The following is a 24,688-nucleotide window of genomic DNA, read 5'->3' as shown; positions in this document are numbered from 1 at the left end:
TTTTTAAAAAATTAGCCAGGTGTGGTGGCATGCACCTATAGTCCTAGCTACTCATGAGGCTGAGGCAGGAGGATCGCTTGAGCCCAGGAGTTTAAGGTTGCAGTGAGCCATGATGACGTCACTGTATTCTACCCTGGGCAAAAGAATGAGGCCCTGTTTCAAATTAAAAAAAAAAAGAAATTTAAGAAATTCCTTTATCATACTTGTGTTCAGCCTTCTATTACAACATTAGCTAGAACTTTCTTGATTTGCTGTCTTCAGCAAAACTTATTAGGCTTTTATAAAATGCATAAACTCCACTTATTTTATCTTTCTGCATCATGGAATTAAACCATACATATTTTCATGTGCCAAAAACCTCAGCCAAACTGTTTAACTTAAATAATTAACTCTGAAAATGAAAGCTAATAAAAATAAAATTCATTAATGTCCTTAAACTTGTTCTCCTATAGTGAGCAGCATATAGATTTATTTTTTATTTTTACTTTTTGACACAGGGTCTTGATCTGTCACCCTGGGTAGAGTGCAGTGCTGTCATCATAGGTCATTGCAGCCTTGAACTCCTGGGCTCAAACGATCCTCCTGCCTCAGCCTCCCCAGTAGCTGGGAATACAGGCACACGCCACCACACCAGCTAATTTTTTCTATTTTTAGTAGAGATGGGGTCTCGCTCTTGCTCAGGCTGGTCTCGAACTCCTGAGCTCAAGCGATCCTCCCACCTTGGCCTCCCAGAGTGCTAGGATTACAGGCGTGAGCCACCACGCCCGGCCCATTATACAATCTCTGATATAGGATATACAAATCACATTACTGGCCTTCAACATGCTAATGTTACTTATTTCATATATGGTTTTTAATGAGACTTCACCTAATTTCTATTAAATTCAAGGTCTTAAATAAAAAAAAACAAACAAGAAAAAAGGTCTTGAATTAAAGGCTTGAAGCTTTCAACATCATCAGTTACTAAAATTCTGTCCCCATCCCTCTCTACCCTCATTTCTTCAAGTAAACTAAAAAAGTATCATTTAATTCTCTTTGAGTTTTTAAAGAACTCTAAATAGTTCTTATCCCTGTGAACCTCAATGTCACACTTATGTTTAATTATTTTCATACAGAGCTTCTCTCATTGCCAGGAGGCAATAAAATAGCTTCTTTGCAACATATTAATTTGCCTGTTAGACTGCTAATTTAAAAGTAGGCATTACTTGGCAACACATTATTGAGAAGCTGGGGCGGGGAGAGGCACTATCACACACTGATGGTGGAAATCCAAAATGGTACAACCCCTAGAGAAGGGAATTTGACAATCTCTAACAAAATCACTCATAAACCTACCCTTTAACCCAACAACCCACTTGTAAAAATATACCCTAAAAATACACCTTCACAAATATAAAACAACATGTGAACAAGGTTATTGACTTTAGCATTATTTATAATAGCAAAATATCAGAAATAATCTAAAATGCAGGGTGATACTAGTGAATAAACTATGGCACATCTGATATACATGGAGTACCATAACACCATAAAAATTTTTTTTAAAAGATCTCCAGATACGGAGTGATTTTCAAGATAGAGTAAGTGAAAAAAGCAAAGTACAAAAGAGCACAAATACTAGTCTATCTTTTGTGGTAGGAAGGAGAAAACATAGAAAGGATAAACCAGAAATTAATGAAATGATTATCTACAGCGGGTGCAGATGGAGAGGAAGGAATAACGATGGGAGGGAACCTTTTGAAAAGTGTTTTTACAAACAGTAGTTCCAACTCTTGAACTATGTAAAATTAAATAAAAATAATTTTTAAAAGTAATCATTAAAATTGAATACAAACACTCCGACAACAAAAAATAACTCGATTAAAAAATGAGCAAAGGACTTGAATAGACATCTCTCCAAAGATATACAAATGGCTAATAAGAATATGAAAAGATGCTCAACATCACTAATTATCAAAGAAATGCAAATCAAAACCACAGTATCACCTCACACTCATTAGAATGGCCACTATCAAAAAACTAGAAAATAACTGGTATTGGTGAAGATGTGGGCAAACTGGAAAACCTGTGCTCTCTTGGTGGGAATAAAATGGTGCATCTAGGGAAAACAGTATGAAGGTTCCTCAAAAAATTAAAAATAGTCCGGGCGTGATGGCTCATGCCTGTAATCCTAGCACTTTGGGAGGCCAAGGTGGGAGCACTGCTTGAGGCCAGGAGTCTGAGACAACGCTAAGCAACATAGCAAGACCCATATCTACAAAAAAATAGAAAAATTATCTGGGTGTAGTGGTTCACAACTGTAGTCTCAGCTACTTGGGAGGCTGAGGCAGGAGGATCACCCGAGTCCAGGAGTTTGAGGCTATAGTGAACTGTTATGACACCACTGCACTCTAGCCTGGGTGAGAGAGCAAGACCTTGTCTCAAAAAAAAAATAAAAATAAAAATACAATTACCATAAGACCCAGCAATCCCACTTCCAAGTCTCTATCCAAGGGAACTGAAAATAGGACCTCAAGCCTGAGCAAGAACAAGACTCCATATCTACTGAAAACAGAAAAATTAGCCAGGCATGGCAGTGCACACCTATAGTTCTAGCTGCTCGAGGCTAAGGCAGGAGGATCACATTAGCCCAGAAGGTTGAGGTTGCAGTGAGCTATTATGATGCCACTGCACTCTAGCTGAGCTGACAGAGTGAGACCCTGTCTCAAAAAACAAAAAACAACAACAACAACAAAAAAAACCCCAGCACTCCAAAGAGATATTTGTACACCCATGTTCACTGCAGCATTATTTACAACAGCCAAGAGGAGAAACAACCTAAATGCTCACTGACAGAAGAACAGATAAAGAAAATGTGATATACACATACAATGGAATTATTATTATTATTCAGCCCTAAAAAAAGGAAATCCTGTAATACGTTTACAACAGGTATGAACCTCGAGAACCTTATGCTAAGTGAAATAAGCCAGTCAAAAAAAGAAAACTGCTCCCCAAGTGTACTTATGAGGTATCTAAGATAGTCAAACTCTTAGAAACAGAAATAGAATGGTGGTTACCAGGGTTGGGGGGACGGGAAAATGAGGAGTTATTTATTCAATGAGTAAAGTTTCAGTTTTGCAAAATGAGAAAGTTTTAGATATCAGCTGCACAACAATGTGCATATAGTTTACACTTACTGTACTGTATACTTAAAAAAGGTTAAGATGGTAAATTTTGTTACGTGTTTTTTACAACAAAAAAATCAAGCTAGGATTACATTTGACACTGGAAATAAAAAGGGCCAACAAGTATACATATGAAAATTGAATACAAAAAAAGTAAACTAACTGCATATAAAATTGATACCCTAACTACTCAGATAAAAAGAATTCAAATTCAACTAACTAACAAACATGGTACTTTATAAATACCCTTAATGGGACAAAAAGAACTGCAAAGAAATCTTGTAAAGGATACTAAACAGATCTAAATTTAGTTTGTGCTTACAGTAGGGTAGTACAAATAAATAAATTTATCAATGTTAGGGGAAACCAGTGTTTTGACTGTAGAAGAAGGAAGATACAAACATGGAGCGGAGAAACCTCAGGAAGAGCTCTATGCTGGATGGATTTCAATTGGAGGTTTTAGAATGAACTCATCACTGATTGAGTAAATAAATAAATACATGTGAATACATTTCCTAGCTCTATATACTGAAAATGCCTGAAGAAATTACATCCTAATAGCAATGCAAACAGAATGCTCAGATCTTGGTTTATAAACACCACCCTTTACTGAGATAGAAATAGGGCTCCTTGGAAAAAATGACCTATCCAAATCTGGGAGGGAAGGTGAACATATTGGATTAGAAAGCAAAGAAGTGCTCAAAGACTCAGAGAGACATGTCAAAAGGAAACCAGGGCCAGCATACTCATTTGGGATAATTTCAGTCTCAAAAGTAATAAAGACAATAATAGACCTTAATGCATTGAACAAAATAATCCATGAGTAACATTTTTTAAATGGGCGGGGGGGGGGGGGGGGAGAGGAGGGAGTTGGGCAGGTTCTTCTTTATAGAAGAATGCCAGCCAATACATGTAGAAGGAATGATAGACTCAAAAGAGTCAACATTTTATAACCACCAAATGGATTTTAAAACAAGAAAAATTGTTAGAAAACAAGGTATTCTCACAAACTATCACCTCAAACATTATTCATTAGTTGTAAAAGGGGGAAATACACCTTTTTAACTACCATTTGATCCAGTAATCCCACTGCTGGACATCTACCCTAAGGAACAAAAGACATTCTATAAAAAAGACATCTGCACTCGAATGTTTACAGCAGCACAATTGCAAAGATGTGGAAACAACCCAAGTGCCCATCGATACATGAGTGGATTAATAAAATGTGGTATATGTATACCATGGAGTACTACTCAGCCACAAAAAACAATGGTGATCTAGCACCTCTTGTATTATCGTGGATGGAGCTGGAGCCCATTCTATCAAGTGAAGTATCACAAGAATGGAAAAACAAGCACCACATGTACTCACCATAAAATTAGTACTAACTGATCAACAATTATGTGCACATAGGAAGTAACATTCACTGGGTGTTGAGCAGGTGGGGGGGGAGGAGGGTATGGGTATATTCACACCCAATGAGTGTGGTGTGCACTGTCTCAGGGATGGGTACGCTTGTAGCTCTCACTCGGGCGATACAAAGGCAATATATATAACCTAAACATTTGTACCCCTGTAATATTCTGGAAAAAAAAAATACACCTTTATAATTGAGAGTTAGCCAACTGTCCAAGTTATCAAATTTAGTATAATTAATAGGACAAAATGACACTATGTTCTTCTTGATCTGATTCAAAGGGAAGTATACAACAGTACTTGAGTGTACTTGCCAAAAAAAGTTTAACCTGAGTTTAAGCATGAGGAAATGAGACAAAACTAGATTACGGAAGTCCTATAAGATAAATAGCACAAATGCTTCAAAAAATGTCATGTCATAGAAGCCCCCTCCCCAAAACAGAAGAACTATCTAGACTAAAAGATATTGAAGAGACATAATGAATGTATGTGATTCTATATTATAACTTGGATAGAGGAAAAAGACATAATTTTTAAAAAGTCAAAGTCATAATTTTTCCCTAATTAGTACATTTAAAAAATATTCCCACCAAATTTTTTTTTACAGTATTTAAAGTTTACAAATCTAGCAAGTTGGCTGCAAATAAATACTGTTGTTTTTGAGATGAAATGTTTTTCAAATTTATAACTACAAAGTGTATATATAGTTAGTACACTTTGACTTGTCATGAGCGTTCCTGTGGCATTAATGATGGCTGAAATTCTTTCCCACTTTTTTCCATTGAGAGGTACAGTCAATTTTTTCTCCCCTTGAATGTGAGCTGGACTATGATTACGGTATTTTAACCAACAAAGTAAGGTAGAAGAGACACTGCTAATTCTGGACCAAGTCCTGGCAACTTCCTCTATGGTGTCTTGGAACCTTGAGTCCAACTACTCGCTGGAGAGATCATGTGGAAAAGTCCTAAGGCTACATCTTAGGACAGGGAAAAGAACTCAGCTGAGTCCACCAAGTGTTTAAGGAAGGCCATTGTAGAAACTCTAGACCAATCTAGTCACAAGATGAATACCACTGAGTGAGCCCAGTAGCCACGTGAAACAAAGGCAAGCCAAACTCTGCCTGAATTCCTGATCCAAAAAATTGTGAGATGTAAGAAAATTTATTCAAAATAACTAAACAGTGGAAGCAACCCAAGTGTCTGTTGACAGATAAACGGAGAAACAACATGTAGTACATATACAATGCAATATTATTCGGCCTTACAAAGAAGGAAATTCTGATATATGCTACAATATAAACCCCGAAGACATTATGCTAAGTGGAATAAGCCAGTCACAAAAGGATAAATATTGCACAATTTCACTTATTTGAAAGTAGTCAAATTCATAGAGACAAAAAGCAGACTAGTGGTTGCCCGCAGCTGGGGGAAGGGGAGAACGGGTAGTTTTACTTGGGGAATATGCAAAATTTCTGGAGATGGATGTTGGTGACAGCTGCACAACAATGTGAATGTATCTAATGCCACAGACCTATACACTTAGAAAATGATTAAAATGATAAATCTTATATTACGTGTATTTTACCACAACAAAGTAAAAACAAAATGTATCTTTAAAAAAGTTCGTTACACAGCAACAGATAACCAGAACAGTTCCTCTACACAAGTGGAAGTCTGAAATAAGAACTGTGCTGCACTATGCATCACTTCACAAATGCATATTGGCTATATTTTAGGACTTGATTTTAAGAAATCTTGCCTCTCTGTTTAATTTTTAACATTCTTGGCAGAATCTTCTGCAATGATGCAAATATTAAAATAAAGAGAATTTAGAGTTGAAATTACATACTTAATTACACGTGAAATTATCACACACAGTGGCAGCTAGGGATGAACAAAAATCATTCATGGAAGTAAAAATAATTCCCAAATACTTCTGGGGTCCTCTTGGAGGAAAGGAAATGGAAATAATTATGGCCTTTCTTCCCCTCTCTCAACCTAGGTTTGGTGAGGAAAGAGGGATGCCCTACCTAAAAGTCCACCATATTCTAAGTAACTGCCAAATAGACCAGGTGGAGAAAGGTTGATACAAGGAGAAAGATTACAGAAAATATAAAGAAAATATACTTGGTGGGAGAAAAATGAGGGATATTTTCATAAAACCCTATTCTTTAATCTTTCCTAATTGTAGCATCAAGGTAGTAAACATGTTGATCTGATTCTATGACAAAATGGATATGGCAGATCTGGGTATGGAGTGGTAGCTGGAATAACGTCTGGGGCATTCATCTCTGGGACCAGGTAGTAAGAGATGGATATAAGAAACAAAATTCACTCTGCCCATCCCTCCATCTAAAAATCAAGGATTATCAGCGCCCCTCCCCCTTCCCCCCCCACCTCCAAAGTAGCAAGAAAAGAAGGAACAAAGTAAGTGTGTGGCACATAGCCCTAAATAATGTATGATCTGGGACAGACTATGTAACTTAACTCTGGGCAGAAGCTGGTAATAGAATTTGTACAACTATTTATTTATAGGTTCACTTTAACTGTGTTCAAAAACTTCTCAGATGTGAACTCTGTATTAGTTTCTGAACCCATAACCTTATAGGAGGGTGGCTATTTGTGATACTTAATGTCAAAATGATACTAAATGATCTGCTCTCCTTCCAAACTGCTAAATAACTTTAGTATGGCTTTTAATTTTCTGTCAATTAATATATAATTGTAACCTATCTAAGTAACAGAAGTTAATGACACTTTTCAGCTTTATGTGACTGGGGTTGGTGGCAGTCTCCCAAAGGGTCAGTTTCTCCATCTGGAAAACTAGAACAAAATCAAATAACCTCTAAACTAACTTCTAACTCTAAAATTCTAAGTGCTGTATCTATGTTATCATCTCTGGAATGCAAACTCAGGAACAGTCCTTAGTTGCAATTCATAATTTTTTCAAATTATCCTTCACTTTCAAAAATAAAAATATTTTGCTAATCCAACATTAATAGAAAGTATTCATTGGTTCACTCAACAAATATTTGCTGAGCACTCAACTATGTGCCAGACATTAAGCTTGGAAATGAAAGGATATAAAAAGGAACAAAACAGACATGGTACCTGTATTCATGAAGCTTACAGAGAAACTGGGGAGACAAACCAATTAAACATATAAATATCACAACTGTAATAAGTGATACGAAAGAGTTAAAAGAGTTTATAATGGGGAATCTAAGAGATTTCCCTTAAAAAGTAACAAGTGAGTGACAAATGAGCTGAGAGTGAAGGGTCTTTATGGGCCACATAAGGAATCTGTCTAGGCAGAAATAAACATGGCATGTTTAGGGAACCTACAGACCAGTGTGACCTGACATAACAAAAATAGGTGAAGCAGTTCCCTGGAAGCTTCTAGTGTACAAAAGTATATGTTAGCTCTCCCAAAGACATACTCTAAGAATTATTTTCAAGGAGATTCAAAGCTTCACAATAGTTTCTAATATTTAAAAAAAAAAAAAAAGCCATACTTTATCTCACTACAAAAGACCAAACTAAATCTCTTTGATCTTTTCTTTTCACTTTACTATCTTTAAGTGCATGATAAAAATCACCACCTTTTAGTTCTACTGAGATTCCTTAGAAGAAAGCAGCCATAAGAACCAAAATCAGTATGATATTATTGCCCTGACTCTGCCACAAACCTGCCCTATGACTGATCTTGGTAAATGTTACTCGGCCAGTTTGCGCCTTAACTTTTCTTATCTGCAAAGTAAGGAGAGGTTCCAGAATTTCTTTTAAGATCCTTCTAATTCTAAAATTATGGTTCCACTGTAAAAATGCTTGTTCCATTCTTGAAAACTATAAAGAATAGAACCATACATCTTTGAATTCCTTTGACCAAGATTTTACTTGCCTTTAAGCTCTCTTTACATTTACACATTTGAACATTGCTGCCATTTTATAATAATAAACTACCGAATTTATAAAATTTACCCATAACTAAAGATCTAGTAAAAAATTATCAAAATTTCAAAAATGCTTAAATATTGTTAAAAATCTACATTTCTGGCCGTGCATGGTGGCTCATGCCTGTAATCCTAGCACTCTGGGAGGCCAAGACAGGAGGATTACTTGAGGTCAAGAGTTTGAGACCAGCCGGAGCTAGGGCAAGACCCAGTCTCTACTAAAAATAGAAAAATTAGCCAGGTGTGGTGGCACATGCCTGTAGTCCCAGCTACTTGGGAGGCTGAAGCAGGAGGATTGCTTGAGCCCAGGAGTTTGAGATTGCTGTGAGTTAGGCTGACGCCACGGCACTCTAGCCTGGGCAACATAGTGAGACTCTACATTTCCAGTGAGACAGTAATACTTTAAACAGAGATTCCTAAAAAGTACAAAGTCAAAACAGAACTGAAGGCAGGAGGAATATAAAATTTAAAAAATTTTTCAGAAAAGCAAAATTTTAGCAGTAAGGACATTCTTATTGGTTGATATGTATGCCAATTTTAACTTCCAAAAGAATTCATCACAAATGGGATATTCTAACACAATGCTCATTGTAGACTTGGTTATATATCCATGTATAGTTAACAGTACTTCTGATAATCTATTTTCAAGTGGAAAATGTATATAGTCATTACTTTCCATGTTTTTTACCACATTATCCACCACTAAAATTCAAGCTTTCAATATTCTTAAATTTGGAAAAACAATAAAATTTAAAGATCCATAAATTTTTTACTTACCAGCTTCATATTTCATAATTTTTTAGACTCTCAAAACACTCGATATAATTTTAAGAAGCATGAATTAAGCACTTAAATTCACGTATCTTTAGTATCAAGATTTGTTTTAAAGAAAAATTTTGTTTTAAGGAAAGAAACTGTGTCTTATTCCTTCCAAAAAGGCAACAAATTTCAGAAAATAATTAGATTTTTGAAAACTAAACCACAGGAAGACTTTAAATACTATATTCATTAAAACACAACATTGTATACGTCTACTGGGCACTATACTAAGCTCTAAGAGTAAAGAGGCAAGATCATTCCCTAAAAATATATTTCATCAAGTTCCCCAAGGTGGAAACATTAACATTGTTTCTTCCCTCACCTCCCACCAAGTCTACTTGATTCTAACTCTGAAACATAAATGGTTCCCTATCTCTCTATTCCCACTGTCACAGCCCTACTTCAAGATTGCACTATGTTTCACCTGGACTACTTACTGTTAACAGTTTCCTAGCTGGACTTACTGACTCTCGTCTTTCCCTACTCCAATCTTTCCCTATTCCAATCTAGCCCCAACTGTGACAACCAAAAATGTCTCCAGCATGGCCAAACATCCCCTGTGGGTCAAAGCTGTCTTGACTGAGAACCACTGTTTCAAGCTGATCCTGTAACAGGAATGGCACTTACTTGGTAGGGCTGTGGCCATGATCTATGTTCAGGGGATAGAAAGCAAAAAACTGACCAACGTAAGGTTGAAACAAAATCTTGATCTTAGGATCACTATGCTTAAATTAAATAAGCTGATGCCTCATAAAAAGAGCCACAATACTCTCTTCTAAACTCCTTTGAACATAAGAACTTAATCATCTTACTTCTAGCCTGAATTTTGAAAAGTCAGTATCTTCTCTCAAAGTTTAACCACACTATATTATACATATAAGCTGCTGGCAATTTTTAAAAACTTAAAAAGAACTTTTGTGTTTAAATCAGTCTTCTCAGAAGCTAATGAAAATAGGAACCTTCCTTGGCAAATTCTTACCTACATTTAAGCCTGCATATTACTTTTTTTTTTTTTAAGAGACAGGGGTCTCCCTCTGTCACCCTGGGTGGAGTGGAGCAGCACCATCGTAGCTCACTGCAACCTCGAACTCCTGGACTTAAGTGATCCTCCCACCTCGGCCTCCCAGAGTACTGGAATTACAGATAAAAACCACCATGCTCGGCCTTAAATTTGCAACCTACTTTGAACAGTTATTATCATTAAATATTTCCAGAAAAAAACACTTTAAAAACACAATACTTACACTTGAAAACTAAAAAAGAAAAAAAAAAATCACACTTCTTTTTAATTTCCCATAATGGGTATGTCTGTCCCTACAGAACTTATTCAAAGCTGTATTCAAGACAGAACAATGCTTTTCAGAGGAGGTAGGGAGAAGACAGTAAGCTATCTAAAACACTAAGGAGATGCACTGTAAAGGTCAGGCCGAGCAGGGCAGCAATACCACAGGAGAAGGCCCCCAGATGTCTCCGGAAGGAGCCAAAGACATCCGAGTGAGAACCATCTGTCCAGGTGCTTACCTTCAGTCGTTTGATCATTTCGTCCGTGGTGATCTTGTCGGTGATCTCCTTAACCCCCGGAGGGTAAGCGATCTTCCCGTCCGCACTCACGACGCCACAGAGGGCAGTGGCAGGCTTGGGCTGCGCGGTGAAGTCCATCCTGGGGGACAACTTTTCTTTCACAGTCCTCTACCGGCCTCTATCGGTCAGAAAACCAAAGTTCAGCGGGAAAGGGGCGACTTTGTAACCTCTTTTTTCGTTTCAAATATCTCTAATCTGGAAAGGGCCCGTTCTCCCCGGAGGCCGGGGACCCGGCAGCGGCCCCGCCACCCGCTCCTTCCCGAGGCTCGGACCCCGCCGGCCGGCCCTGCCAGCCCTGGGCTCTCGGGGCTCCCCGGCACCAGCGCCGCGGCCGCGGCAGGCGGCGAGCAGCTCCAGGAGTTTCCCATTCCACCTTTCACAATGAAATCCACCCTCCAGCACCAAGGTCCCAAGTTTGGCGGCTTCGGGAGGCCAACAAGGACCTCAAGGCCCCCGCTGGGCCAGAGAGAAGCGCCGCGTCCCCACCCGGCCAGTCCCCTCTAGGAAAGCAAACGCGAGGCCTATAGGGCTCAGCCTAGGCCGCAAAACTAGGGACCCAACCGGACCCACACGCAGCGGCGGCTCCTGGGAACAAAACGCCCTTCCCCAGCACAGCTTCAGGACCCCGGGCAGTCCCCGCCGCGCTCCCGCCCCTCCCCTGTTCCGCTCCCTCACCCCGCGGGAGGGGAAAACAAGCCGCCCTCCACCCCCAACCCCACGCCAGGAAGCGGCTGACGCGGCTCCGCACTTCACATTTTGTTCCTTCAACTTCGGCTGAGGGGCCCCAGCGGCTTCTCTTGCCCCCGGCCACTTGGCGCCGCCCGGTACCGCCGAGGCCTTACCGGCACCTCCGGGCAGCCCCGCCGGGCCTCGGACTCGCGCCCCCCCGCCCCCGCTCCATTCTCCCCTTCCGTCCCCTCCCTCCACCAGCCGAGGGCGGGAGCCGAGCCGCCGCCGCCTTTACCTCCTCCTCATGCGGGCGGAAGGTGCATCGAGCGCCCCGGCCTCTGTCAGGTGGTTGCGCCGCCGCCCCTCGTCGGGCTGCACACAAAGCGGCTCCGCGGGTCCCGCCGCCGCCGCCCGCCCGCCCGGGAGCGGCGCTGGGGCTGGCGGCGCCGAGGAGGAGCAGCCGCCGCGGGGGGAGACACGGGGCGAGTGTGCACTGGGCGGGGAGACAGTGCCGCTCTCCGTCTGGCCGAGGAAGAGCAGCCTCGGAGAAGGCTCCTCGGGGAGCGTGTGCGCGTGTGTCCGCCCGGGCCCCCCGCGGCCCGCCAGCACCTCGCGCCGGCCGGGGCAGCAGACCCGGACCCGGACGCCCCTAGCAGCGGCGCGCGCCCGGCCGTCCGTGCCCCCGGGAGCCGGCGCCTCGCGCACACACCGGCCGGTCACGCGAGCGGCGCGAGAGCACGCGAGAGCAGCGCGCGCGCCTCGCTCCCTCCCCTTCCTCTGCCGGCCGAGCCTCCGCCTCCCTCAGGCCCGAGGCGGCCGCGCGCGGGGCGGACAGCGCCGCCACCCGGTTGGCGCCAAGACCTGCCGCGCTGGGCGCCTCCGGGAAACTAGACCCCAGAGGGCGAGCGGAGGAGGAGCCGGGTGGCGGGAAGCAGCCCTGGTTCCCGCGGCCCTGCGAGGGCGCTCAGGGCAAGCAGAGCTTCATCTTTCGCCGCGGAGATGAGTTCATGACTTTTGGGAGTGAGCTTGAGGGACGTGGACGGAACTGATTGAAAAGTGGTTAATTACTCGATGAAAATGAACGGATTTCCTCCCCAGGGACAGATCTGCAAACTGAAGCAAAGTTTTGCCACATGGCACAACATGGGCGGCTCATTCTTGCGTCTTATAACAGCCACCCGAGTCCTCCCCCACCTTAGATTTCTAAAGTTAATATTTTGAAAGCTGCAAAATATGAAAATAGCGTTGAATCGAGTACTTCTCAAGGTATGGTCTTTGGTCCACTGGCCTCACAATCATTTTGGGTACTGGCTGAAAACGTGGGTTTCCATCCTTAAGGCTACAGATTCAGAATCTCTGAGAGGGGAACCCAGAAATAAGCATTTACAAATCAGGTAGTGGTTTTTGTGAATATGGAAGGTACCCCTCTCTCTCTCTTTCTCTGTCTCTTTTTTAATGTTTTAAACATACCAGGGATTAACTTCTTCCACCCAAAGAAAAACAACTGTCAAGGAAAACTCAGTGCAGCAGGGTTTGAACAATTTAACGTAAATAAGTGAAATGAATGAACCTCAAGAGCACACACATGATTTCAGAAGACGAAGTTGAGAAAAGGATACAGTAACATTAAATAGCATTCAGCTCTTGAAACTGACCACTACCATAGTTTAAAATTATATTCAATTGTTTATTTAAATTATTCTCTTTTTAAATGTCACCCTCCCAAGTGGATATTTAAATTATTCTTTGTGCATCTCCATTGGTCTATTTTTTTCCCCATATCCTTTCACTCAGTAAAGTTTCTGCAAGTCACTGACTTGTTTTTGAGGTATTACACAAGGGAGCAGTCATTATGGAATCTTAATAATCCACAGTTACTGATTTGCTAGCACTCTGCCCAAAAGTCAGTGCTTTGTTCTTGGGCATTTAGACCATCAGGCAAAATCCCTTTATGATTGTCCTCATCCAAACTGTTGTCAACCAAAACCTACTCTCTTTTAGGCTCTCTCTCTCACTTGGTGTTTCTTTATCTGTTACAGTTAAATAACTGAAGAGTGATAACTTTTCTTTTTCATTCTTACCCTCAGTAACTTACCTATTAGTAAATGGAGTTTTATACACCTATAAATTTTAACTTGATACAATTATTACTTTGTTAATATTGTGTAACTTAGTAAACTCTCAAAATATAGTAAGACTTGAGGATTATAACACATAAATAAATTGAATTTATACAATATTCTCTAGGGTTCCTGTTTTTACTTCTTTTCTTGAACATTTGTTTCCGCATACAATACATAAGAAGAGACACATTCATCTGTGTGACAATTATTTAAAGAGGGCCTACTATGTAAGGCATTGTTTTGGGCACTGAGGATAAAAAAGCTTGGTAGAGGGGAGGGTAACAAAAATTCCTGCCTGCCCTTCTGATGGAGCTTAATTTGGGGAGAGATAGACCAGAATAACAATAATAAATATATATAAAAATAAAGTAGGGAAGAGGAGTACACATCATGTCTGGCCTTTAAGGCCCCTGGGAAGACTTTGGCTGTACTTTGGGATGGGGATTTTGGACTTTTTTAAAGCAAAGAAATGATATGTTTTACGTCCTATGAGCTAGGCATCCTTGGACAAATTAATTAATCTTTCTGGGCCTCATTTTCTTCATCTGTAAAATGGAGATAATAATAGTATCTACCTCAGAGAATCATTATGAGGAATCAATAAGATAATATATGTAAAGCGGCTAGAATAGTAACTGGCAAATACTAAGCTCTACATAAATTTTGTTGTTGTTTGCATAAAATAAAAGAATCATTCTACCTGCTGGATTGAAAATAGCATTAGAGGCCAGGCACTGTGGCTCACACCTGTAATCCTAGCACTCTGGGAGGCTGAGGCAGTAGGATCACTTGAGGTCAGGAGTTTGAGACCAGCCTGAGCAAGAGCAAGACCCCATCTCTACTAAAAAAAAAAAATAGGAAAAAAATTAGCTGGGCAACTAAAAATAGAAAAAATTAGCCGGGCATAGTGGTGCATGCCTGTAGTCCCAGCTACTCGGGAGGCTGAGGCAGGAGGATCGCTTGAGCCCATGAGTTTGAGGTTGCTGTGAGCTAAGCTGATGCTATATAGCACTCTAGCCTGGGCAACACAGTGAGACTCTCTCTCAAAAAAAAGAAAAGAAAAGAAAAAGAAAATAGCAATAGAGATGCAAGTGTGGAAGAAGGGTAACCAGATATAAGATAACTGCAAAAATCCCAAGGAGAGATAGTAACAAGAACCAGGTAATAGCAGTGGAGATGATGAAAAGTGATATAAGAAAAAGAGAGGAGACTGTGGTGCCACCATTTCTTCTGCCTTTTGTCTCTGCACCTTTTGCAGAGCTTCCATCAGTGAACTGTGGAGACAGAGTATCTAGAGGTTTACTACCTCTGTGTCCACAGGGGCCGCTATGAGGAGGGCCTAGGGAAGAATTTGCCATTTTCAGTGGAAAATAAGTGGAAGTTACTAATTATGATAACTTTGTACTTTGGTTCTGGATTTGCTGCACCTTTATTTATTTATTTATTTATCTTTTTTTGAGACAGAGTCTCGCTCTGTTGCCCAGGCTAGAGTGCCGTGGCGTCAGCCTAGCTCACAGCAACCTCCAACTCCTGGGCTCAAGCGATCCTCCTCCCTCAGCCTCCCGAGTAGCTGGGACTACAGGCATGTGCCACCATGCTGGCTAATTTTTCTATATATATTTTTAGCTGTCCATATAATTTCTTTCTATTTTTAGTAGAGACGGGGTCTTGCTCTTGCTCAGGCTGGTCTCGAACTCTCGAGCTCAAATGATCCACCCGCCTCGGCCTCCCAGAGTGCTAGGATTACAGGCATGAGCCATCGCGCCCGGCCTGCACCTTTCTTTATTGTAAGACACCAACTGCTTAAGAAACAAGGATGTTTTAATTTATCCATTGAACAGATATGAAGAACATTTTAAGAAGTGCAATCTGTTTGATAAATGGATCAAACTCTTGAACTCATAACATACTAGATATGTTTGTAAATAAACTCAAGACATGAAAAAAGAAAAATTGGTTGGGGGAGTGACAAAAAAAAAAGAGAAAGAGAAAAAGAAAGGAGACAAGAAATCATATATGACTCTTAAGGGTTTAGGACTGAGTAATTGAAAGTTACCACTGAGCTCATGAGAACTGTGCTTGGACCAGATTTAAGGTTAGGATGTCTTTTAGACATGCAAGCTATTTAAAAGTTAATTCAGGCCTGTGTGATGGCTCACACCTGTAATCCCAGATTTTGGCACGTGGGAGGATTGCTTGAAGCCAGGAGTTCAAGACCAGACTGGGCAACATAGCAAGACCCTGTCTCTACAAAAGATTGTTTAGAAATTAGCCAGGTTGGAGGCATGCACCTGTAGCCTCAGCTACTCAGGAGACTGAGGCAGAAGGATCATTTAAGCCCAGGAGTTTGAAGCTGCAGTGAGATGTGATGATGCCACTGCACTCCAGCCTGGGCAACAGAGTGAGACCCTGTCTCTAAAAAAATAAATAAAATAAAATAAAAGTTAATTCAACAGTTACTGAACTCCTATAATAGGTTAGGCACTGTACTAGGCAGTGGGGGAATATTTAAAAAACAAAAAACATGACTAAGTCCCTGCCCTAGACTGGATCACAGTCTATTCGAGGAACCAGAGACATACAACAAACCATAATTTAAGGCAAGGCTGTGATATGTTTTATTATAGAGATGTGAACCACATTGTCTGGGAGCCTGAAAAGGGGGTCCCATGGGAACTTCACAAATGAAGGGGCATTTGAGGCTGGACCTTGAAGGGTGAGTTGTGAGTAGTTGTTGTGGAGAGGATAATAGCTACTAGAGATAACCACAAGGTTTAAAAAAAAAAAGAAGGCTTAGAGGTGATTAAGTCCAATTTCTTTTTGGGAAAAAGAGTTTGGTATGATCAAAATGCTTGTGTGAAGGAGTGGCTTTGTGAGTCTTTATTCTACCCTCATGTAATTTCAATCAGCCCCTCTCCCATGTACCTACATGCAAGCATATAATCTGTGCGCAAAATGGCATCCAATCCAATTTGAGGACGAACACCAAGCCCTCTATTGCAACCATACAGCTAACCACAAACTCTTCCTATACAGAAATTCTAGAGCGAAACTTTAGGGCAGTATTGTCTAATAGAAACTTTTGCAGCAATGGAAATGTTCTGTATCTGCGTTGTCCAAGATAGTAGCCGCTAGCCACATGTGACTGTACAGCACTTGAAAAGTGGCTAGTGCAACTGGAGAAATGAATTTTTAATTTAATTTAATTTTAATTAATTTCACTTTTAAAATCGAACAGCCATATGTGGCTAGTGTCCACTGTGAGGGACAGTGCAGTTCTGGAGTATAGAGTTTGTAGGAGTGATTGACCAACGATGAGAGTAAAAGATAAACTGTTCATACTAAATGCCACAGAAAACGGTGGTGGTAGTTTAAAAGAATGAATTGGAGTAATAGGAGACACAATTTTTTTATAGTGAAAGTGAACTGTGGTAAAAATATAACCGAACAGATAAAAATATAAAATATTTAGATATCTAAAGAGGTTTTAAAATGTTATATTCTGTTTATCTGAAATTACTTATTTGCTTTCCAATTTGAAATGTAACTAAACCTACCCAGATTAATTTCACAGATCAGAAATATGAATCATCCACATACCTCTGGTCATAGAGAAGTTTTAACATTATGTCACAATCACTGTGAAACTAAAAAGAAATGGTGCTTCAATTTATTTTGGTGTCTTTCCAGGTATTGTTGACATCTTGGCTTAGATTTGCTAAAACTTAAATATATTAAGGCATAAGATAATAGCACATCTATCTGTAATGAACAAAATGAATTTGACATGTTTTGCTAATGACTGAAGACAAAAAATATGAAATCTGAGTCATTTTGGCTTAGTAGGACCAAGACTTTAATAATTAACTTGTTTGTCATAGTAACTTAAAGATTTTCTTTGAATTTTACCTAATATCTCTATTTCCATGTACATTTCCCTTCAATTTAACATGCAAACTCTGAGCCGCATCATTAGTACTATGGACTGAATTGTGTCCCTCCAAAATTCCTATGGTGAAGCCCTAACCCCATTTTTGAAGCCATTTTGTTATGGCAGCCTGAGCAGACTCATGTAATTACACAGTTAGATTAGCTTTCTTAAAGTCATTTCATCAAAATTATGTATTATTTAACAAATAGGGACAGCAAACTAAAACTAAATATTTTCAAATATGAAAGAAACCACAGATAGAAGCCACATGGATAAATCTTAGTGGCATAAAATGATAACCTTTTTGTAAAGTTAGTGGTGACCTTTGGAGTACAAGGGGAAGCAGGAAGCACAGTGGGATAAGATGGGAGAATGGATATGTAGGTAGATACATTCTTGTTGAAGCTTTCTTCCTGGCTGGGGTGGTGGTTCCATATATGTTCCTTATATGATAAATGAACAGATGGATGAATGAACAAGGGCAATGCATGGAGGAGTGAGGAATGTGTTCATAACCCAAGGATTATAATTAATTCAATCAGTGCATCTGAGGTCAAGGGGGAAAAAAAATAAAATAAAAACAAACTAAAGGAATTTCCAAAAAATATAATATTATAATTTAATATTTTTTGAAACTACATCTCCACAAGTCAAAGAAATTCTGCCTCCCTGATAATGATAATTTTTTCTAATAATGATAGTACCATGAGAAATTATTTGGAGTTATGTTTCATACAATTGCTACTTTGCAGTCTTTCCTCAAGTTGCTAGTATTAGGATGATAAATGGTTATAGAACTGAAAGAATTTTCAGGGTAATTAAACTTTCAACAACTATATTACAGTGTATTTTTGTGATGAAGCTTGGTATGTCAGCCTCCTATTGTTTTATATGATTTAAAATTATTAAGAAAGTAAATTTATGGCATATACTTCTTCACTATACTTAAGGGCAGAATAAATTCATTTACCAAATGAATTAGAGAGGGTAATCATTGCCTCCCCTCCTGCCAACCCTTTTAAGAGTTGTTCCTATCCCAGCCCTATAAATTCTCTCTCTCTCTCCCCAATCCCCAACCCTGCCATCCCCACATACCCCACAATGACTAATGCTGCAGTGAAAACTGACCCAAGAAAATGCAGTCCATGGGCTGAGCTGAGCCAAACAAAACATGAGAGAGACTGTGAACCAAGACTCAGTAATAATGGAACTAGTAGGCTGGGCCCAGTGGCTCCTGCCTTTAATCCTGGCACTCTGGAAGGCCAAGGCAGGACGATCCCTGGAGCTCAGGAGTTGGAGACCAGCCCGAGCAAGAGTGAGACCCCTGTCTCTACTAAAAGAAAAATTAGCCAGGTGTCATGGTGGTGCCTGTAGTCCCAGCTACTCGGGAGGCTGAGGCAGGAGAATCGCTTGAGCCCAGGAGTTTGAGGTTACAGTGAGCTACAATGACGCCACGGCACTCTAGCCAGGGCAACAGAGCGAGACTCTGTCTCAGGAAAAAAAAGGAATTTGTAGCTGAAATATATCAATGCTGAAATAGTAAAGGTCTTTAGATCTCTACATATGTATGCATATGCTAAGGAAAACTGGGGTTCCCTAACTTTTATCCTGATTGTTCAGTTTTCCTTGGATTCCATAAGAATTATTTCCTCAGTGTAAAATCTATTTTATTTGAGCTAATTTGAGTACATTTCTGATCTTTAACTACCAAATATGACCTAATTTAGAATGAACAATTGCATTATACAATTCATTCATGTAACAAAAAAACACTTGTACCCTCTAAGTCTATTGAAATAAAAAAAATTATTAAAAAAATAAAAAACACCAACAGAAACGTATAACAACAAAATTATGAACAACTGAACTTAATGAAATCTTTTTTTTTTTTTTTTTTTTTTTTGGTGAAACAGGCTTTCACTCTGTTGCCTGGGCTAGAGTACAGTGGCCTCGTCATAGCTCACTGCAACCTCAAACTCCTGGGCTCAGGTAATCCTAGTGCCTCTCAGCCTCCTGGGTAGCTGTGACTATAAGAGTGCATCATCACACCCAGCTAATTTTTTTATTTTTTGTAAAGACAATATCTTTCTATGTTGCTCAGGCTGTTCTTGAACTCCTGGCCTCAAGTGATTCTACTGCATTGGCCTCCCAAAGTGCTGGGACACAGGCAGGCATAAGCCACTGCACCCAGCCAACTTCATGAAATCTTAATTATGATTCATGAACCCGGCTGTACTGCCTGGGTTGAGTAGAGCACCCTCAAAATTCGTGTTCACCCGGAACCTCAGAATATGACCTTATTTGGAAGTAGGATCTTTCTAGATGTAATTATTAATAGTTAAAATTGCATTGGATTTATGCCCTAAATCCAGTGACCAGTATCCTTATAAGAAGATGTAAAGACACACAGGGAAGAAGGCCATGTGACAAGGAGGAAATGACTGGAGTGATGAAACTGCAAGCCAAGGAATGAAAAGGATTATCAGCAAGCACCAGAAGCTAGGAACGAGGCAGGGAAGGATTCTTCCCTGGAGCCTTCAGAGGGAACATGGCCTTGCTGACATCTTGATTTTGGATTTCTAGCCTCCAAAACTGTAAGAGAATAAAATTCTGTTGTTTTAAGCCACCATATTTGTGGTTTGTCATTACAATAGCTTTTTGAAACTAATACACTATGTACTACAATACATAGTGTATTGTACATACTAATACAATATGTAAAAATTGTCTTAAAGTGGAGGCAGTTAGTAGCTGTAAGAAAGCAGAAGCATTTTACCCTTTGAGAGACATGTCATCACTCACACTTTCGGATGTAAAATTTTGCTTTTGAAGGTGACTTGTAGAGCATCTATAAAGCTGTAAGCAACAGCTTACCTGATTTCTATATGTTTTTCAATTGTTTAGGTTTGTGAGGATATACTTATCTCTGTACTCATTTTTACACATTCTATGAAATAAGAACAATATGTCTAAGAAAATTCTTTTTCCCTTAGAGACAGGGCGAGCCACTAGGCCAGCTGCAAGCAAATATTGAAATAATTCATAATTAGGCTAGGCACAATAGCTCATGTCTGTAATCCCAGCACTTTGAGAGGCCAAGGCAGTAGGATTGCTTGAGGCCAGGAGTTTGAGGCCAGTGTGGGCAATAGAAAATAGAAAATAGAAAATTAGCCAGGCATGGTGGCATGTGCCTGCAGTCCCAGCTAATTGAGAGGCTAAGGCAGGAGCATTGCTTGAGCCTGGGAATTCGAGCTATGATGGGGCTACTGCACTCTAGCCTGGGTGACAGAGTAAGACCCTGTCTCTAAAAAATAAATAAATAAATAAATAATTCGTAATTACACAACTAGCATGGAAAAACTGCCAGAATGGAACTGTTGGTTCGCAGACAGTTCTACCAAACTTTAATTCAAAGCATTCATTTGTTAACTGATGTGCTAAATGTCCAAATTCGATTTTTAAAAGCAGTTTAGGAATGGAAATATATAATGTACTAACTGAAGCTATGCCAAATTGAAAGAACTAAAGTCAAGGAATATTTTAATCAAGTAACTAATAATTTATAAATAATCATTTAAATGTTACAAATAATTGTTTAATAATCAAATAAATCTTGTATATTCATTCTATTAACTAAGGATTTTTTTTTTTTTTACAGATGGGGTCTTGCTCTGTTGCTCAGGCTGGAGTACAGTGGCTATTCATAAGCACCATCATACCACACTGCAAGTCTCAAACTTCTGGCCTCAAGCAGTCCTCCCATCTCAGCCTCCAGAGTAGCTGGGACTACAAGTGCATGCCACCACACCAGACTTAAGAATTTTTATAAGAGAAATATTTTCTGTCACTTACAACCAATCAAATGTCATTATAATAATAACTAACAGATTATAAGAATAGGTACTTAAACTTCAAATTTCTACTTTAACTGGAAATGTAACCATTTTAGAACCAGTAGCCAAGACTGTTTGACTTGTCCAAGGAATGTGCCAAGAATTTACGCAACTTTTGCCTTCTGAATTTTTCCAAGTAATTCCAGAAACTGAATAGTTCCTGGAATGTGGGCTACCTAGATAAATACTGTTTTGGAAAAACTCTTCAAAGTTCAGTTATGCAGAAACGTGTCCACAGACCAACAAGAATTAAGCAGAGTCTGCAGGAAATTTAACAAGGACTATTTCACCTTTTAATCATAACTGACATTTATCATAATTTTCAGGGTATATAAAGTTTCCTGTAAATTGAATTTTTGATAAATCGACTTAACCAGAAAACTCCTTTTTTTCACTCTGTTGGAAATATTTCTAGACTACACCAGTTCTTTTTTCAGTCTTTAGAAAGCACAGGATAATGAACACAATGGGGAATCTTTGGTGTTTGAACATACCCCACTGCCTCAGGATTGTCATTCTGAAAGCCACTTGAGGTTTGCAAAACTGTAGATACAGAATCAGAGATTGAGCCAAATGTGAGCAGAGGCTAGAACTTTGCATGGAAGTTATTAATAGTTTCATATCTATATGTATTTTTTTAATACAATGGGGAACGAATCTGTTAAAAATAGGTTTCACTTGGAGGAAAAAAAGAAAAAAATGCATCTATTAAATTGAGTTTTGATACAGTCATCCACTTGGCATTTACTATCTGGCAGTGTCTATACTAAATGCTGAGGATGCAGAAGAGATATTTTCATATATTTGTGCTATCTTACTAGTTTGGAAAGCAGAGTCTGAATAGAAGACAGAATGGGATTGAAGTGGTGGTGGGGAGTGATGAATTTCTTTTCTTTTTTAGACAGAGTCTCACTCTGTTGCCCGAGCTAGAGTGCCATGGCGTCAGCCTAGCTCACAGCAACCTCAAACTCCTGGGCTCAAGCGATCCTCCTGCCTCAGCCTCCCGAGTAGCTGGGACTACAGGCATGTGCCACCATGCCCGGCTAATTTTTTCTATTTTTAGTAGACACGGGTCTTGCTCTTGCTCAGGCTAGTCTTGAACTCCTGACCTCAAGCGATCCTCCCGCCTCGGCCTCCCAGAGTGCTAGGATTACAGGTGTGAGCCACCTTGCTGGACCGTGAATTTTTTTAAGTAAAGAGAAAAATGTTCCCCATAACAAGATGAAATAAAAAAAAAAAAAAAAAGAAAAATGTTAACTGTTGTCTCCTGGTAATAAGATTATGAAAAATGCTTTTCTCTTACTTCTTACTTTCATGTGCTTTTCAAAATTCCAAAAAAAGATGGTTCAGAAAAAAGTGATTCAAAAAATGTTTAAAATGGGAAAGTAAATTCATTTTTAAAATATGACAAACAAAATTTATATCTACTGAGATAAAGTGCGTAGCACAGTGCCTGACACTTATTGGGCTGAATAAATGTTGAATACTATCGTTAATATTACTACCATTACTGCTGTTAGTTCTCTTTGGTTGCAAGGAACAAAGGAAACTAGCAAGCTAGCTTAAGCAAGAAAAAAAAATACATATATATATAAATGATTACAGAGGTGCCTCATGGTACCCAAGAGTAAAATTATAGCTAGGCCTCAAGAAGGGAATCAATAGGAACTGAAAGACACATTCGATTCCTACTTCCCTCTGAACATCTGCTTCATTCTTTGCTCTTTAAAGAGAGCCCCTTCTTTGCTTTTCAGTCACATGACATACAGAAAAGAACCACCCCTCATCTTTTGAGTTTACGTCTCCTTCATCTGACATCAGCCAGACTAAACCGGAATCTCCTAGTCCAAATTCCAAATGCCAAGGGTAACAGATATAATTCTTTTTTGTTTTCCTCATGGCACTTACCATGTAGAATACTAAATAATTTACTTATTTATTATGCTGGTTACTTATGGTTTGCTTCTCCAGGTGCCCATATCTGGTCTAATCAACCAGGGCCAGGTGTGCAGGGTCATGTCTAAAATGTACCACTAGGTGAGCCACCATTAGTGAATTGGGGGACCAGTAGCAATTTCTGGAGAAAGGAAGAATCCCTGGGTAATGGGACAGGTAGGTAGAGCCTCCAAAAGGTCTCCACCAAAGTTTCATCTCTGTTAAAGTAGCACCAAAGCAGTGTTCTTTATATTTACACCCCCTCCGCCAGTTCCCAATGTACTCACCACTCTGTTACAAAAAGCCATCTCTATTAGCATCACATTTAATTACTTAAATATAATGTTCAGAGTTTTGACTTCTTTAATCTTAAAAATCTAATACATTATTCACATTTTAATAATTAATCATTAATATAGATAAGTTCAAAATTTATAACATAATACCTATCTTTTTTCATAAAATTAAACAGAAAACTATTACCTACAAGAAACTCCATGACTGGACCATGATCTATATTCTTAATTCTCTCACTGTTAGTGTGGCAGGTCATTTTTTTAAAAATATGGAATGCTTCATGAATTTGCATGCCATTCTTATACAGAGCCCATGCTACTCTTTACTGTATCATTCCAATTTTAGTGTACGTGCTTCTGAAGAAAGCACAGGACAGACTTTTTTTTCCCTCCTTGTTTGCCGTTCCCTTTCTGGGGCACAACACATACCATGGGGTACAAGAGGGGCATTTGGCAATGTGACTGAATGCAAAGGGAGAGACAGAGACCCTTTTAGAATATCAACACATGAAGAAGGACAGTCTTTTCAGTGTGAAAAGTCTGATTGTATATACTCCATTGCTAGGATTTGATACACCCCCTGGGCTCATCTAAAGTGGAATAGAGCTAACTGGCTCATAGCCTGTGCCAAAGGCAGAGAAGAAGAGATAGGATCCTGGGGAAAGGATTCAGGTGTCATGGAGGAAGGAGAAAAGAAAGGAAAGGTCCAAAGAGAATGGCGTTTTACTTGTTGGCAGACAGGGGTGGCCATGTAGGGCAGCTCAATGAGCCTAGATGAAAGTCCCTACCCATTAAGGGGTCGGTAAAGCTTGTATGAAAGAGTAGAGGAACTCTTTTCAGACCCTTATTCTCCTGTGACTCTGAGTTGGGAGATCTAACACTAACTTGAAGCAAAGGACTATTATG

At 39.7% G+C, this 24,688-nt stretch overlaps 1 protein-coding gene and 1 non-coding gene across 5 annotated transcripts in view; both read right to left on the bottom strand.

The window, feature by feature from the left end:
* The window catches only part of PDS5A (PDS5 cohesin associated factor A), a 131,304-nt gene extending 118,959 nt beyond the window's left edge, over positions 1-12,345 (bottom strand). Inside the window, exons 1-2 of one of the 4 annotated variants that reach the window (XM_069495178.1) lie at positions 11,900-12,345; positions 10,876-11,053 (exon numbers count right to left, since the gene is read on the bottom strand). In XM_069495178.1, the coding sequence (XP_069351279.1) occupies positions 10,876-11,013 (138 nt within the window). In that variant the 5' untranslated portion in view covers positions 11,014-11,053; positions 11,900-12,345. Of the gene's footprint in view, positions 1-10,875; positions 11,054-11,683; positions 11,737-11,899 lie in introns of those variants that run through there. The other 3 variants (XM_069495177.1, XM_069495176.1, XM_069495175.1) reach the window with 3 other exon arrangements.
* An 11,700-nt stretch (positions 12,346-24,045) lies between these two features.
* Positions 24,046-24,152, bottom strand: LOC138400398 (U6 spliceosomal RNA). Its single transcript, XR_011236291.1, has one exon. It is a non-coding gene; the product is annotated as a U6 spliceosomal RNA (small nuclear RNA).
* Positions 24,153-24,688: the final 536 nt, after the last annotated feature.

This window comes from Eulemur rufifrons, chromosome 19 (genome assembly GCF_041146395.1).
Source record: "Eulemur rufifrons isolate Redbay chromosome 19, OSU_ERuf_1, whole genome shotgun sequence".
NCBI lineage: Eukaryota > Metazoa > Chordata > Mammalia > Primates > Lemuridae > Eulemur > Eulemur rufifrons.
This window is presented reverse-complemented; position numbering and strand designations above follow the sequence as displayed.